We start from the raw sequence: 15745 nt of genomic DNA, 5'->3' as shown, positions 1-15745 counted from the left end.
AGTCCTCTTTCCCCCACAAGTTTTTTAAGAACTAAAATTTATTTAAATGCCAACCATTGATTAGAACTGCAAGAGCTCTGTTGTATTCACCATTATTTCACTTAATGTAAGGTACCATGGATGGAATGATGCCAGTATTTTATGTATCACTAAAATTTTTTAATGCTGTCAATAAGTTTTAACACATTCTGAATTAAAAATTGGATTCCAAAGTCAGAAATGTTAAAGTGTGAGAAGATAAGCATGTTAGAATCATTGAAATACTGTCTTCTTTCTGATCCTTAAAACAGGTCTGCAGAATAGATGTAATGATATCATTTTACTTAATTGAAATGTTGTCTTTATAAAGTGGCAGTAATAGTAATAATGATACTAATATTATCTAACAATTATTTTGCCAGTTTTTTGTGTGTGCTAAGAACTATAGTAAACACTTTGCATAGATTCCCATTAAGCAAACAGTGGTGTCCTGGGAAATAATTATTTTTATCTCCATTTTGTTGATGAGGAAATTAAGGCCAAGTGATAGCTAATAAGTGACAGTTAAAATAGGATCAGACTCAAGTTGAACTGAATTCCCAGGTCATGCTCCCTCTAGTCAAATAGGCTGCTCCTTCATTAATGTGGAGAGAAACAAGAATTAATAAATAGTGTACTGTTTTCAGAAGAAAACGACATATTTGTTTTGAATCATAGGGATAAATGTTTACAATTACATGGATAATTTATGTTTTGAGATAGTGCCCTCTAATTTCCTAACGAGTCCTCTGACTCCCATAGGACTCCTCTCCATGTGGCCTGTGCCTATGGCCGTTCAAGGATAGTGAGACTCTTAATAGAGAGACAATGCCTATTGGACCTCCGTGACAGTGAGAAAAAGACAGCTCTGATTCAGGTATGCACTCGCCAACTATGTCAACATGAGATGGGGTTCATTTAATTATTTAGAATAAAATTCAATTCATCTCATTTATCTAAAAGTCATTGGTGAAATTGTGAAATGTTTATTTTGGTTCCTAGAACTTATAATCTCTTTCTTGGCATAACACTGACAGGCCCTACAATATCAGAATGTGAAATGTGCAGCTATTCTGCTAGACTCTAGTGCAGATCCGAATGCAATGGACAACGATGGCAACACCGCTCTGCACTATGCTGTCCTTGGTCACAATAAAGCTATAGTGGAAAAGCTGCTTGTGTGCAAGGCAAATACTGAAGTGAGAAACAAGGTATAGCTCAAGTAACCTTATTTATTAAATATTTGAAATACATGTGTTTAGTTTAGTTAAAGGCATCTTTTTTTTTTTTTAAAAAAAGTATTTTTGTATTGAGAGAGGAAGGAAGAGAGAGAGAGAAACATCAATGATCAATGATGAGAGAGACTCACCCATTGGCTGCCTCCTGCACATCCCCTACTGAAGATTGAGCCCACAAATCCGGCATGTGCCCTGACCTCTCATCAACCATGTCCTCTAGGTTCTTGGGTCTACACTCAAACACTGAGCCACACCAGGTGGGCACAAGCATTTTCTTTCTCACATACATATACTGAATGTAATATATCAGGCCCTGTCACCATGGAAACACTCCAAAGCCCAATCAGGGGGCTGGGGAAATGTAGTGTCCACCGTAGGGGGCAAAGCTCTGTCTCCCTTCCACCCCAGAAGGAAGAACTTCCTGTTAGTGCCTGGGAGTGGGAGATAGGCTCAGAGCCCACTAAGGCTGAAGGCCTGGGGGAGTGAAGTGATGCTGGGGACTGGCTGCTGTGCTGCCAGGGGCTTAGGAAATGGTGCTGCTGGGGATGGGTGGGAGGAGGAGGCCCAGTACCCAGCAAGGGGAGCTGGGTGAGTGCAAGAGGGAAGAGGAAGCCCCAGTCCACAGGCAACAAAATAACAACAGGATAGCACGATAGGAACACAGATTCTTGGCACCCGTACTGTAAATGTTGGAAGTGAGATTTGACAAATGATGTTGCAGTTAATCTGTTGAAGGGAGAATGGAGGGCATTTTAAAGGGAAGAACAGTCAGTGACTGCACAGAGGTGAGAAGAAAGGGGCTTTTTTTTTTTTTAATTCTCACCAGAGGATAGTTTTCCCCATTGATTTTAGAGAGAGTGGAGTGGAGGGAGGGAACAGATGAGAGAGAGAGAGAGAGAGAGAGAGAGAGAGAGAGAGAGAGAGAGAGAAACATCTATGTGTGAGAGACACATAGACACATCGATTGGGTGCCCACCCCCCATAGGGCTGGGGATCCAACCTGCAACCAGGGACTTGCCTTTGAATGGGAATCTAACTCCCAACCCTTCCATGTGCAGGCTGACACTCCAGCCATTGCGTAACACTGGCCAGGGAAAAAATTGGATGCTTTTTATTTACTTTCTATATTATATGTGTAAGTTCAGAGGATCTTTCATAATTTTTAATATTCAATTTGGATATATGTAATTTCTTAAATTATAAATTGTTTTTGCTGCTTACAGAGTGACCTCACACCACTTGCACTTGCTAAACTTGCAAACAATGATGAAATGGTGGAATTACTAGAAAGCAGAGCTGCAAAAGACGATCAGAGAAAAAGGTACAATAGTTTGTTCTTTTAAAAATTTTATTTGGAGAGTACATTTATTGAAGCTGGGGACAGTGAAACAGGAAGCACTTCGGATAGAAGAAGAGGGTGTTAGTTGGGACCATCCTAAGCTGCCAGAGAGATTCAAATAAGGCTGCAGGAGACGACCAGACGTTCCTTTGTCCTGTGTTACCAGATCTGTACTCCAAGGCCACTCTCTATCTCGTGGAGCATCTTTGTTTAGGGAGTGGAAGGTCGCATAAGGCCTTTCCAGAATAGTGAGCACCAGCTTGCCTGAGGTTCCATAATTGAGGTTGTCCCCTCAAATGATCTCTTTGCCATAACAATGAAACTTTACCTCAGGTTTCAAAATTTAAATTATGCCTCACATGGAAGCCAGTCAACAGAAAGCTCTGAATCAAAAGTAGGTTATTGGTCCTTAAAATTGCTAAGGGCCCATCCATGACTCATCAGTATCCGTGGGTGACCAGTAGGATTGCATCTTCCAAGCCAGTTGGGGTGGACAGGGAGAGTAAGCGTCGTTCTCATGAAGATCTGCTGGCTCACAGTGAGAGCAGGTAGAGGAGGAATAGTTGTCCTGGCTTCTGTTAGTTTCCTTTCTGCTGCTGGTGATTCGCTGCAGAAATACAGGGAGGGAGGTGCTGTCTGACTGCAGGAGGTCACGTGTTTGTACAAACACTCAGCTGCCAGTTACATAGCAGCTGAGATGCATGAGGTACAGACCACCAGGTGAGGACAGGTGACAACCAGAATTCATAACATCTGAAAACTGCAGCATTTGAATGTTAGAAGCCATGAATAGCCCACATTGGGGTTGATTTGGGATTCCAAAATAGTTTCGACAAATAAAGTTCATAACTAGATTGTTTTCTTTCTTTCACTATTTTTCTGATCATGTCATTTTGCTGTCTTATCTCATTTCATCCTCCTAACAACCTTCTTAATAAGGTAATAAGATTCTTATTTTGTAGTGGAGGGTCTTGAGACAAAAAAAATGACTCATTTGAGAACAAATGGCTATGGGTTATAGAACTAGGATGTGTGAGTTCAAGACATTTATGATATGTCAAACTAACTCTAATTGATTCACTGAACTATACTGCCCTGAAGTCATGACTATTACACCTTATTTTCTTTAATTACATGCTTCATAACACACTTGTAGAACTTACGTATTTAAAGTGTATGGTATAATTAAAGTTTTAATATTAGTTCTGATATTATGTGAAATATTCTATGAATTTAGTATATTTGGAAAATATTTTGTGTTGATATTAAGAGAGTAATACTATTTATCACCATTTTTTGTACATAGGAAGCAACCACTAATTTATGAACATAAAGAAGAAAGAAGACCCGAAACATTTCAAAGTAGCAATCTTGGTAAGACTTCAAATACTGAATTACTCTTGGTGCCCCTAACATAGATGAAGTAAGAGTAGGAAAGTTTTGATAATGGAAGAACACTGTAAAAATACAAAACAATATGTAAGGTGCATATATAGTTTTTCTCAATGTATTTCTTAACAGCATAGTATTCAGTATTATTAACAAAGTTAATTGTAGGTAATTTAAAATCTGGTGCAATATTATTTGGAACGAAATTCATTTATTTAGAACTGACCCCTAAAATCCTATATGATACCTTTATGTAAAAAAGAAAAAAATCATAATTTAAGATGTTGTGCCAAAACCGGTTGGCTCAGTGGATAGAGCGTCGGCCTGCGGACTGAAAGGTCCCAGGTTCGATTCCGGTCAAGGGCATGTACCTGGGTTGCGGGCACATCCCCAGTGGGGGATGTGCAGGAGGCGGCTGATTGATGTTTCTCTCTCATCGATGTTTCTGACTCTCTATCTCTCTCCTTTCCTCTCTGTAAAAAATCAATAAAATATATTTAAAGAAAAAAAAAGATGTTGTATGTTTCTACTGTATTCACATGATAACAAATTGGACTTTTTCTAAAAATGGATCTTACCTTTAGTTTTTATAGCAAATGGATTACATGTAGTAAATGAACACTTGGTAATACATAGGGATTTGTCTCACTAAAAAAGTAACTAAAACTAGAAACGCAACAATATTTTTGGGGTACCACAAAGAAACAGCAAACCATAAGAGTTACAGCAGTTAGCCAGTGTGCAACATCCCAATGAGATTGTTTCTTAAAAGAGTTCTACCCATAGTACTGAAGTCAGAAAGAAAATGCCTGTAGAGAAGCATTGTGGATTTGACATATTATACCAACAAGGTCTCACTATTATCAGCTTCATTGCTCAGAACTCAAAACAGAATGAGATGTGTTGACTTAATTAGTTGGATTATTGTAATTTCTCTAGAATATGATGCTCTGTAGCCATTGGTCAGTAGGTAATGATAATAACTATTCAAAGAGCCCAACCTGGGACTCAGGAAATGATAATAGCCCTAACTGGTTTGGCTCAGTGGATAGACCATCAGGCTGTGGACTGAGGAGTCCCGGGTTCGATTCTGATCAGGGGCATGTACCTTGGTTGCGGGCACATCCCCAGTAAGGGGTGTGCAGGAGGCAGCTGATCAATGTTTTTCTCTCATCGGTGTTTCTAACTCTCTATCCCTCTCCCTTCCTCTCTGTAAAAAATCAATGAAATATATTTTTTTAAAAAAGTACAAAGGTGTTTCACAATAACAAAAATGCCAGTGTGCTACCCAGATGTGGCACAGTGTGCTACCCAATGTGTGCAATTGGAAATGTTTGAGGACACCTTGGACTTAGTGGACCTTTATCAGAGGACTTGTGTAGGTTGGTTTGCAAGTTATAGGAAATACAAGGATGGACTAGCGTTTTGACCTTGAAGGTGTGCATAATATGAGAGAGCTGTCCCTGGTTCATTTCTGTGTTGTTGTTTTTTTAACAGAATTTTCAAAGAAAATGTCAAAAATAAGTCATTCATTTGTCCACTGAATGGTCTGCTATTTAACTCTCAGGTGTCTTTTAGGTGCTCAGTGTTATTCTGATGTTGCAGAATGGGAACATTTTAACAACACAGTCCTTGCCCTCTAAGAGCTTGTTAGTATCATTGTCACTTCTATTATTCACATTACTTCATTCAGTGCTACTAGCTGCCAGAGTGCACTAGGAGCTTATAATTACCCTTATTTATTCTTTTGTATTGGCATGTAGGATGCCAGCCTCTTTAAGTCCATGATGAGAACTAAAGTTTTAAACATGTGGGTGAGGCCTTGGCATGGTGGTTCAGTTGCTTAAAGTGCTGTTCCTGATATGCCAAGGTTGTGGTTTTGCTGCCTGGTTATGGCTCATATCAGAATCACCTAATGAATGCATAAATAAGTGGAACCAATACTCCTTCTCTCTCCCTGTCTCTCCTCGTCTTTCTAATGAATTCTTTTAAAACCTTCAAAAATAAATTAAAAAGTGGGTATGTTTTTGTTGTTTTTTTCTTTATTGATTAAGGTATTACATATGTGTCCTTACCCCCCAATGCCCTCCCCCCAAACCCCCTCTCGTCTCTCACCCCTGGTGTCTGTGTCCATTGGTTAGGCTTATATGCATACATACAAGTCCTCTGCTTGATCGCTCCCCCTTGCCCCCACTCTCCCCTACCTTCAGAGGTTTGACAGTCTGATCAGTGCTTCTCTGTCTCTGGATCTGTTTTTGTTTATCAGCTTATGTTTTTCATTATATTCCACAAATGAGTGAGATCATGTGGTATTTATCTTTCTCTGACTGGCTTATTTTGCATTATACCAATGCTCTCCAGTTCCACTTATGCTGTTGCAAATGATAAGAATTCCTTTTATTTATTTATTTTCTTTACAATAGCGTAGTATTCATTGTGTAGATGTACCACAGTGTTTTAATCCATTCATCTGCTGATGGGCACTTAGGCTGATTCCAAATCTTAGCTATGGTGAATTGGGCTGCTATGAACATAGGGGTGTATATATCCTTTCTGGTTGGTGTTTCTAGTTTCTTGGGATATATTCCTAGAAGTGGGTTCACTGGTCAAATGAGAGTTCCATTTTCAGTTTTTTGAGAAGGCTCTATACTGTTCTCCACAGAGGCTGCACCAGTCTGCATTGGTGGGTGTGTTTTAAAGTAACGAACACAAATAGGTTTGCCAGGTAACGAGACAGACGGTGATGTTTGGCAGGAGGAATCTTTATAGAGATTACATGTTTGACAGCAGGAGCAGCAGAGCAAGGGCTAAGGTGTACACATGAGCTTTGAGGGATTTAGGAGCAGTACTCTTTTGATGGGGCCCAATGTGCGTTAAGGGAATGGTTGGGAATGAGGTATATATGTAGCTAAGGCAGCCTTATGAAAGTCTTTAGTACCACAGAAAGGACTAGATGTTTTTTCTTTTATAATTTTGTTTTGTTAAAATATATTTGGCCCACAATAGATTACATTCAGGTATATGACAGAGTAATTTATGTTTCTCATGATGTGTTCACAATGATAAGCAAATGATAACCATCTTACTGTGCAAAGTTATCGCAACTTTGACACGCTCCCTGTGCTGTGCACTAGATCCCTGTGGCTTATATATTTTATAACTGGAAGTTTGCACTGCTTATTCATATTCTTCCTTTTCATCCAAATCCTCAACTCACTACCCTCTGGCAACCATCAGTTTATTCTCTGTGGCCATGGGGTCTGTTTCTGGTGTTTTAGATTGCACCTGTAAGAGAGACATTATGGTGTTTGACTTTCTCTCTCTGATTTAACTTAGCATAGCACCTTCTTGGTCTATCAATGTTGCCATAAATGGCAAGAGTCCATTCTTACTTATGTCTGAGTAATATTTCTTTCTTTCTGTATATGTACACACACATCCCACATCTTCTTTATTCGTTTATCTATGGAGGGCACCTAGGTTGCTTCCATATCCTGGCTACTGTAATTAATGCTGCAGTGAACATTAGGGATGCAGATATCTTTTCAAATTCCTGTGTATGTTTCTGTACAATAAACACCCAGAACTGGAATGGCAGTTGTATTTCCAGTTTTTTGAAATAGCTCTGTGCTACTTTCCACCGTGACTGTACCAATTTACAATCACATGGACAGTGCATGAGGCTTTCTCTGTTCTCCATATCCTCGCCAACACTTGTTTTCCATTTATATTTTGGTGACAGCCATTCTGAGAGGAATGAGCTGGTACTTCATTATGGCTTTCATTTGTATATTCCTGATTAGTGATGTTGAGCTATGTGTTTCCTGTAATTGTTTTAAAAATATGTTTTTATTTATTTTTAGAGAGAGAGGAAGGGAAAGGGAAAGTAAGATAGAAACATCAATGAGAGAAACATCATTTCGATAAGCTGCTACCTGCTGCCCCTGCTGGGGAAGCAGCCTGCAACCCGGCCTGTGCCCTGACTGGGAATCGAACCAGTGACCTCTTAATGCAGGGCACAATGCTCAAGCCTCTGAACCACACTGGCCTGGCCTATATGTTTCTGTTAAATAGGGAGAAAAGGGACAGACTTTCAGTTGACTCCCTCTAAAGTTTTATAGGCCTGAGTTATATCACATGCTCATTCCTAAACCAGTTATTGGTAAAGTAGGTACTGTGATGAGCTCAGTATAATCACTTCCCTTTTTGGAGCTGGGGAGATGCCACCTTCTTTGTGTATCAGGACAGTCAATGTCCAGATAGAGATGTGGTTCTCCAGCAAGAATGAAGACTGAGGCAGGGAGCCAGCAGTGCATACTGCAGGGATGCATTGGAGTTTTGAGCAGAAAAGTAACAAGATTAGGTTTGATTAGGGCCCTCTGGTTGTGATATGAAGCAGGGATAGCAAAGTTTTCCTTGAAAAGGGCCTGATTTTAGTCCATGTGGTCTGCCTTATCTACTCAAGTCTGCTATTGCAGTGTGAGGGCGGTTCTAGAGAATTTGCAACTGAGTAGGCACAGCTGTGTTCCAGTGAGACTTTATTTGAAAAACCAGATGGCAGCTTCTATTTGGCCTGTGGGCCCTAGTTTGATGAACCCTCATGTAGAGAACAGATGGAAGAAACCACGTAAAGAGACTGGGAGACGAAACTAGCTCTTGACTTTTTGGACTAGCATCAGTCCATTATGAAGTTTCCATCCATCCATGCTAAATGTGTCAGGAAGCTCAATTTATTCCACTTAAAATGTTGGAGTTTTTATAGGTCTATGTCATTTTTATTCATTTTGCTTTCAAAATATTAATAATTTAAGGAGGAACAATAACAGTTGTTAGTATTTTCCCCCATGTCACAGCCACCTGTTAAGAGCCCATGTTTGACTAGGGCTGCTGACAGTAGCAAAGTAAAAGCAGAGGGAGTAGAGAGGTCTAGGTCATATGATTTCGTGATGATTGCAAGTGAAGAGTGATCAGGGAGAGAGAAATCCTAGGTGATTCATAGGCTTCCAGTCAGTGCACTGGCATTTAGATTGGACGTGAAGAATAGGACTTTGTCAGAGGAGCAGGAAAGAACAACAGTTCAAGAGCAAAGACCAGTACTTTTCCATACATGTTGAGTTATTTTAAAATATATTTGTATTGATTTCAGAGGAAGGGAGAGGGAGAGAGAGATAGAAACATTGATGTGAGGGATTCATGGGTCGGCTGCCTACTGTAGGCCTTGTACTGGAGATTGAGCCTGCACCCCAGGCATGTGCCCGGACAGGGAATCCAACCTTGACCTTCTGGTTCACAGGTCAGCACTCAATCTCTGAACCATGCTGGCTGGGCCATACATGTTGAGTTTCATAGAATATCCATGGATATGTACATTTTGGGTACAATTTTTTTGACTTTTTGACTTGTCCTGTCAAGAACTGCCTTTAATAGGTGAGCCATGGTTTTAGTTTAATAACATTTAAAAAAAAAAAAGATTAGGAACAAATAAAAAGAACTTTGTAATCACTAGAACATTATTTTGGAATATGTGATCATTTTTACTTTTCTACAGTTATTGTAAAGAGGAATTCAAACGTGTTTAGTTGGAGAGAATTGTCAGTGTGATTTTTTTCTTTTCTTTATTGGAACGTTCATGCTATAGAACTTGTTGTCAATCATTAGGATCCTGTATTTTCTATTCTGAGTAAAAGTACTGTTTCTTGTTTCATATTATTTTCTGACATCATTGTTTCATTCATCCCTTTTCTGCCTTTATTCCAATAGCTATGAATCTACAGGAATCTCCTAAATCACCACAAACCGAAACAAAATCAAAGACAGGTATTCTGTGAAATCAGCTTCTGACTGTAATCATGTATAATATATCAACCCAAATAATAACAATTCCACATAATGCAATTTTGTTAGAGGTTCTTAAACCCACACCTAGGTTTGTTTATTCACTAGAAAAATTTACAGGACTTAGCATATAGTTGTTCTCATACCTGAGATTTATTACAGTAAAAGTCCAAAGGAAAGTCCCCAAAGAGAATTGGTGTGTGTGTGTGACAAAGGGTGGAGGACACCAGGCACAAGCTTCCAAGAGTCCTCTCCCTGTGGACTTACCAGGAGGTCGTCATTACTCCAGGGTCAAATTCTGACAACACACGTGAACTGTGTCATCTACCAGTCTGGTTAGACTCAGTGCCAAAGTTTTTATGTCACTATAGTCACATGGGCATCTGCCCCATAGCCTGTACCTAAATTCTAGATTCCCAGAAGGAGAGCAAGTGTTTGTCACGAACCCTGTAGGTTGTAGGAAGTATTTAGGCACAGGGGGCCACTCTTCTCAGTTAGGGAAATGAGGAAACCCTCCCCAGATTCAGGTTTTCAGACTCCAACTGAAGGGTAGCCTTTTAAGCAGGACTTTCTATGGATAGGAGTCTTAGTCCTGCGGCATGAAAATTTTCTGCACAGCAGTTATAGCCTTGAATGAATTTTTGGTGTTGACTTGAAAATTTATTTTTAAAGCAAGTAATATTGTAATATAACATGGCACTGGTTTCAGTTGCATCATCCATAATTGCTTGCAATGTTGGTTACTATTATTACTCTTAGTGAGTATTTAATAGCTATTTATACATAAATTACTAGTGCAATATCAGGCAATTATAAACTTTCCTTTTCATCCAATTAATGTTTCAAGGTAATGTTTAGATAAAATCTGTATGACAATTTCTGTATTAAAATTAGAATAAAAAGTGTCATTTAATTACATGGATGATTCAGTTGATATTGCACTAACTCCCCACTTATAATGATAAAACAAGATATTCAACCGTATTTATCAGTTATTTTCTTGCCCTAGTATACAATTATAATTATTGGCTTTATTTATGTATTTCCATATGCTTCACTTTATTGTGGGGATAACACCCTTATTCTTTTTAAAATTCTTTATTGTTGAAAGTATTACATATGTCTCCTTTTCCCCCCTTGATCTCTCCCTGCCTGCTTCTGCCCCCATCACATGCTCTCATCCCCCTATTGTCCGTGTTGATTGGTTATGTATATATGCATGCATACAAGTCCTCTGGTTCATCTCCTAGGCCTCCCCTTCACCCTCCCTAGCCTTCCCTCTGTAGTTTGAAGGTCTGTTCCATGCTACTACATCTTTCAATACCCATATTCTGATACTTGGATCTTCATATTAATTTCTAAGGTGACTATGTCTTGAAAATAGCATTACTATGTTGATATATGCTAATAGTAGTTTCAGCAAATACCTATTTTTAAAGAAAACTTCATAATTCTTAGCTTTTAGATGAGTTTTAGGATCACAGCAATATTGAGGGGAAAGTACAGAGAGTTCCCATAACCTCCACATCCCCTACACAAACAGCCTCGCTCATTTTACATCCTGTAATAGAGCGGTGTATCAACAAAAGTCCATAGTTTACATTAACGTTCACTCTTGCTGTTGTATATTCTATGGGTTTTGACAAATGTATGATGACATGTATCCCCCATTACAGTATCATATACCATCCTTTCACTCCCTTAAAAATCCTCTATGCTCTGCTTATTCATCCACCCCTTCTCCCTAAACAGTGGACACCAGTGATAGTAGCTTTATCTTTTCCTGAATGTTGTATAGTTGGCATCATACCGTAGGTATCTTTTTGAGTGTTTAAAAAATTAAAATTTCAAGGTAATTGGATGCATTTATCCAAGATGTTTTTTGTCCTTTGTGGTTTTCTGTTGTTGTTCTTTAGCTTAGGCTCTGATGACATGTGCCATATGCACTCAGGTAGCATGATTTCTCTATTAGACACCTAATGGGGAAGGTTGAGAAAAATGACCTCACACACTACTGCAGAGCACTGACTGTTTGGACCATCCTTCTCTATGAGGTGGGTCCAGAGAGACTTTCACAATGAAAGGAGACAATCTCAAGTAGTTCTACTTTATACAATTGGAATCCCAAGGTCTCTCATACTTATTTTGCAATTGGAAATGGGGCAGAAAGAGTTTGGTTCCTATGTTTTGCTGTGCTGCAAAATGGAGGGCCTATCAACCAAGCTTCCTGGTGATGGACCGTTTCATCCGAAACTGGCTAGGCTTCACTGAAGAGCTGGAGAAGCTGTATGTGTTAGGACAAAATAAATATACTCTCTTCCAACTACTCTAAAAGGAGGGAGTCCAGAAAACTCATGTTATGTACGTTTGATACTGTTATTCTATGATTCTATTTGCACTAATAATATCATTTTCTTTCTGTCTGATGGGGTTTGATTAGAATGATATTCATTGTACATAGTTTAAAGGTAGGTAGATCCGATTTTGATAGATCCCATTCTTTTTCTTCTTGCATTGAAAAAGAGAAAGTAAATGTTCTTAATGTATTAAAGGCCTACCCATACTATCATTAATATTCACTCTAGTATAGTCTTCAGGTGTGGTCCCAAAGGAATATTTTCCAACAAAACATTAGTTGGGGACTTTTAAATACCTGCGTTTTTTATTATTGTTTTAAAATGTATTTTAATTTTTTCTTTAATAGTGGATGAGATCTCTGCAGAAGGCTCTTTAAACAGGTAACATTTTATGGATTTTTAAAAATTATATGTTAACTTAGGGAATGCTGAGAATAGAAACTACCATTTCTAGAGTGTTCTCCTGTGGACTAGACCCTATTTTATGTAATGAATTTGTGTAATATAGTCATCATAATAACTCTGCAAAGGAGGTGTGCTATTTAGCCTATTTTTTATTAATGAGGCAACTGTGGTTCAGGGAGGTGGATGCATTGACCCATGATTTCATAGTTAGCAAGTTGCTGACCCATGATTTGACTGTCAACTAGCTTGGCTCCCAAATCTACTGTGTTGTCCCTCAACATACACTGATAAGTTCCTGTGTACCACTGGCATGGAGATACATATGAGAATCACATCAGCTCAGTGAAATCTGCTTGTGTGTTAACTCTGATAAGGAGTTTTTCTGAGAGGCCAGGCTAGTCCAAGCATTTAACTTACTATCCTTGACAATTGTATTGGTAAATACGACCTTGTTCTTCTCACCAAACCTTTTAGAGCCCATTTCAGTTAGCTATGGCCACAGAACCAAAGTTTTTACTTATGCAAGGCCTAATCAGGAAAGCATTTTTAGGTACAATAATATCTATTCTTCTTGAGATGAATTATTTATCTGTAAGTAAAGAATATCTTTGTATAGACCATGTTATGTTAATTTAACTCAGAGTGTATTTAGAAGATATTTCTAATTGATGTCTCGAATTACTGACTTCCCAGTCTGGTTTCTTTTCAGGATGGTACCTTTGCCTACCTGTGTGAAGTTTTTTCTTTTTTCCTAGTCCTTTCTTCCTCTTCCATGACTTTCAATGATTTTTACTTCTTCTCTGCTTTTTTTTTTGGTGTTTCTTTCAGTGTGTTATTTTTTCTACTTCTGCAAGCTCCAGGGTTCTCCATTTATCTATATTCAGAATCAAAGTCATGTGAAATTTCAAGAGTTTAAGGAAGTCCAGCAATCTATAATAATAAAAGCATAGCATGCTAATTAGACTGAACAGCTGACCAACTTTCTGGACATCATTCCGGATGCCCTTCTGGACGAAGCCACGGCAGCGAAGTCTGAGTCAGAGGCGATTATGGATGATCAGACAGGCAGTCTGAGTGGTTAGGGGCAATGAGGCAGGCAGGCAGAGTGGTTAGAGGAAATCAAGCAGGCTGGCGAGTGGTTAGGAGCGATCAGGCAGACAGGCAGGTGTGCGATTAGGAGCCAGCAGTCCCAGATTCCGAGGGGGTGCACCGGCAACCCTCCCATGTACAAATTTCATGAACCGGGCCTCTAGTTAATTAATAAAAAACACCTTATTGTACATTAGCATGTGTTTAAAATCCTAGCCAGTGGTGGATCTTCATTAAATCTTTCCCTACTTCAGACTAGTGACCTCAGCATAGTTGATTATAGGTTAGACTTTAAATTAGCAATACGCAAGTGGGGCAAGAGGCATCCATTTTGTCCCTTCATTTTGGCCTTTGAGGTAACCCACAAAGATGAGCACTTTGGCATGTAAATGGGCCACTCTAGACAGACACACAGGGCATTAACTCGGGGAGTACACCAAATTCACTGTTTAAATAGTTAGCTGTATTGAAGATGCTGAGAGGGAAGTGATCTCTGTGTTACATGCACAGCCCTCAGGCTTGCTAGAAATGATGAGTCCACAAGTACAACCAGGTTTCCTCTTCAGCAAGGTACTGATGTCTTTTCTCAAGGTAACTGTAGGTGGACTTTCGAAGAATATGCTTTTGTGAGTGGTGCTAATTCGTGTTTGTTTTAAAATGGTGTTTATGACTAAATTGAGGTTTAAAATAGCTTCCCTGTTCCTTCCTATGTACCAGGTGAGATTTCATAGTTTAGTTCAGGCAGTTTAGGAATAGCAGTGGGTTACTGTCGTCTTCAGCCAGAAACCAGCAAAGGCTCAACTAGTTAGGATGAGCAATGAGCCAGACTCTTATCTCAGAACTTTTAAGATCTTTATCCATTTCACTCCAAGTAGAACCTCTATGCATGTGATTACAAATAAAGTCTCATCTCTGATTTTTCTAATTCATTATGTGCGATTTTGACTTGTTCTCTTTAGTAGAAATATCTGTGTTTTCTGGAGGTTATCGCCTACTCTTCCCCTTGAATTCTTTAGGAACATAAGGGATTCCCTAAGTCCAAGGGAGACAATCTTCTTTCACAAGTCAGATGCAGAGGTAAAAAGAGGACATTCTAATTGTTCTGTCATTTCCTTTGATCTTATTGCTGCAGTCGTGCCACTGAAACTGGTCCTGTAGTCATGATTGATCTTTGCTCCTGGATTGTCCTTGCTGATCCAGATTCCTGAGTCTTCATGTTCATTCTCTCTTGGATTTGAGGGTCACAGCTTTTTATTAGTTCATATCCATATGCTGTTATACTAAGCCACTATTTCAATTACCACCATCTTATATTGGTAGCTGAGCCTCCTAGCTTTAGCACTCAAAGCTCAAAGTCTTCCCCCAACTCTCTCTCACACACACACGAACACACACACGCACACACACACACACACACACACACACACACACACACACTGGAAAGCCTACATGGTGCTCACTTCCTTGCCGGGACCTTTGTGGACTACTTACCTTTGAGCTTCTTGTTTGTATTTTTCTGCTTGCAGGTGTTAGTCAGACCCGTTCTGAGCTGTCAAATAAAGGTTCAAATAAAGCCTCAGGAAAAGGCCAGACATTCCTTTCTCCTTTGTTACCAGTCCTGTACCTTAGGTTCACTTTAAATCCTACAGAGAATCTTTGTTCAGATAGTGGAAGGTCCCATGTCACAATTCCCAGAGTAGTGGGCAACACCCCGCCTGAGATTCCATAACTGAGGTTGGCTCCTCCAGTGATCTCTTTGCCATAACATTGAAACATGCCCAAGTGATTTGAATTTACCTCAGGTTTCAAAATATTTTAAATTTTGCCTCATATGGAAGCCAGTTAACCTAAAGCTCTGAATCAAAAGTAGGTTATTCTGAAGATCTTATATGCATATGTGCATAATCCATGGACTTAGACAGTGGGATGGAGAGGGCCTGGGGCCAGGGGATGGCGGAGAGTGGTTTGGAGGTGGTTAATAGAGAGAAGCAGGGGACTTATGTAATAATTCCTATAGTAAAGAGTTATTTTTTAAAAATCCAATAAATAAAAGTAGGTTATTGGCCCATATAATA

At 39.2% G+C, this 15745-nt stretch overlaps 1 protein-coding gene across 1 annotated transcript; it reads left to right on the top strand.

Annotated features, from left to right (window-relative positions):
* Nucleotides 1–606: 606 nt before the first annotated feature.
* Nucleotides 607–15399, top strand: LOC308529410 (uncharacterized protein; the record flags this gene model as incomplete). Its single annotated transcript, XM_081105504.1, has 6 exons — nt 607–895; nt 1056–1229; nt 2480–2577; nt 3902–3969; nt 9745–9801; nt 15197–15399. Exons 2-6 carry the CDS (start codon nt 1122–1124, stop codon nt 15397–15399), a joined length of 534 nt encoding a protein of 177 aa, XP_080961630.1. The 5' UTR covers nt 607–895; nt 1056–1121.
* Between the last annotated feature and the right edge of the window lie 346 nt (nt 15400–15745).

The sequence above is a fragment of the Myotis nattereri genome (genome assembly GCF_964212035.1).
Source record: "Myotis nattereri genome assembly, chromosome: 1".
In the NCBI taxonomy this organism is placed as follows: Eukaryota; Metazoa; Chordata; class Mammalia; order Chiroptera; family Vespertilionidae; genus Myotis; species Myotis nattereri.
Note: the sequence above shows the minus strand (reverse complement) of the source record. Positions and strands in the feature narration are given on the sequence as shown.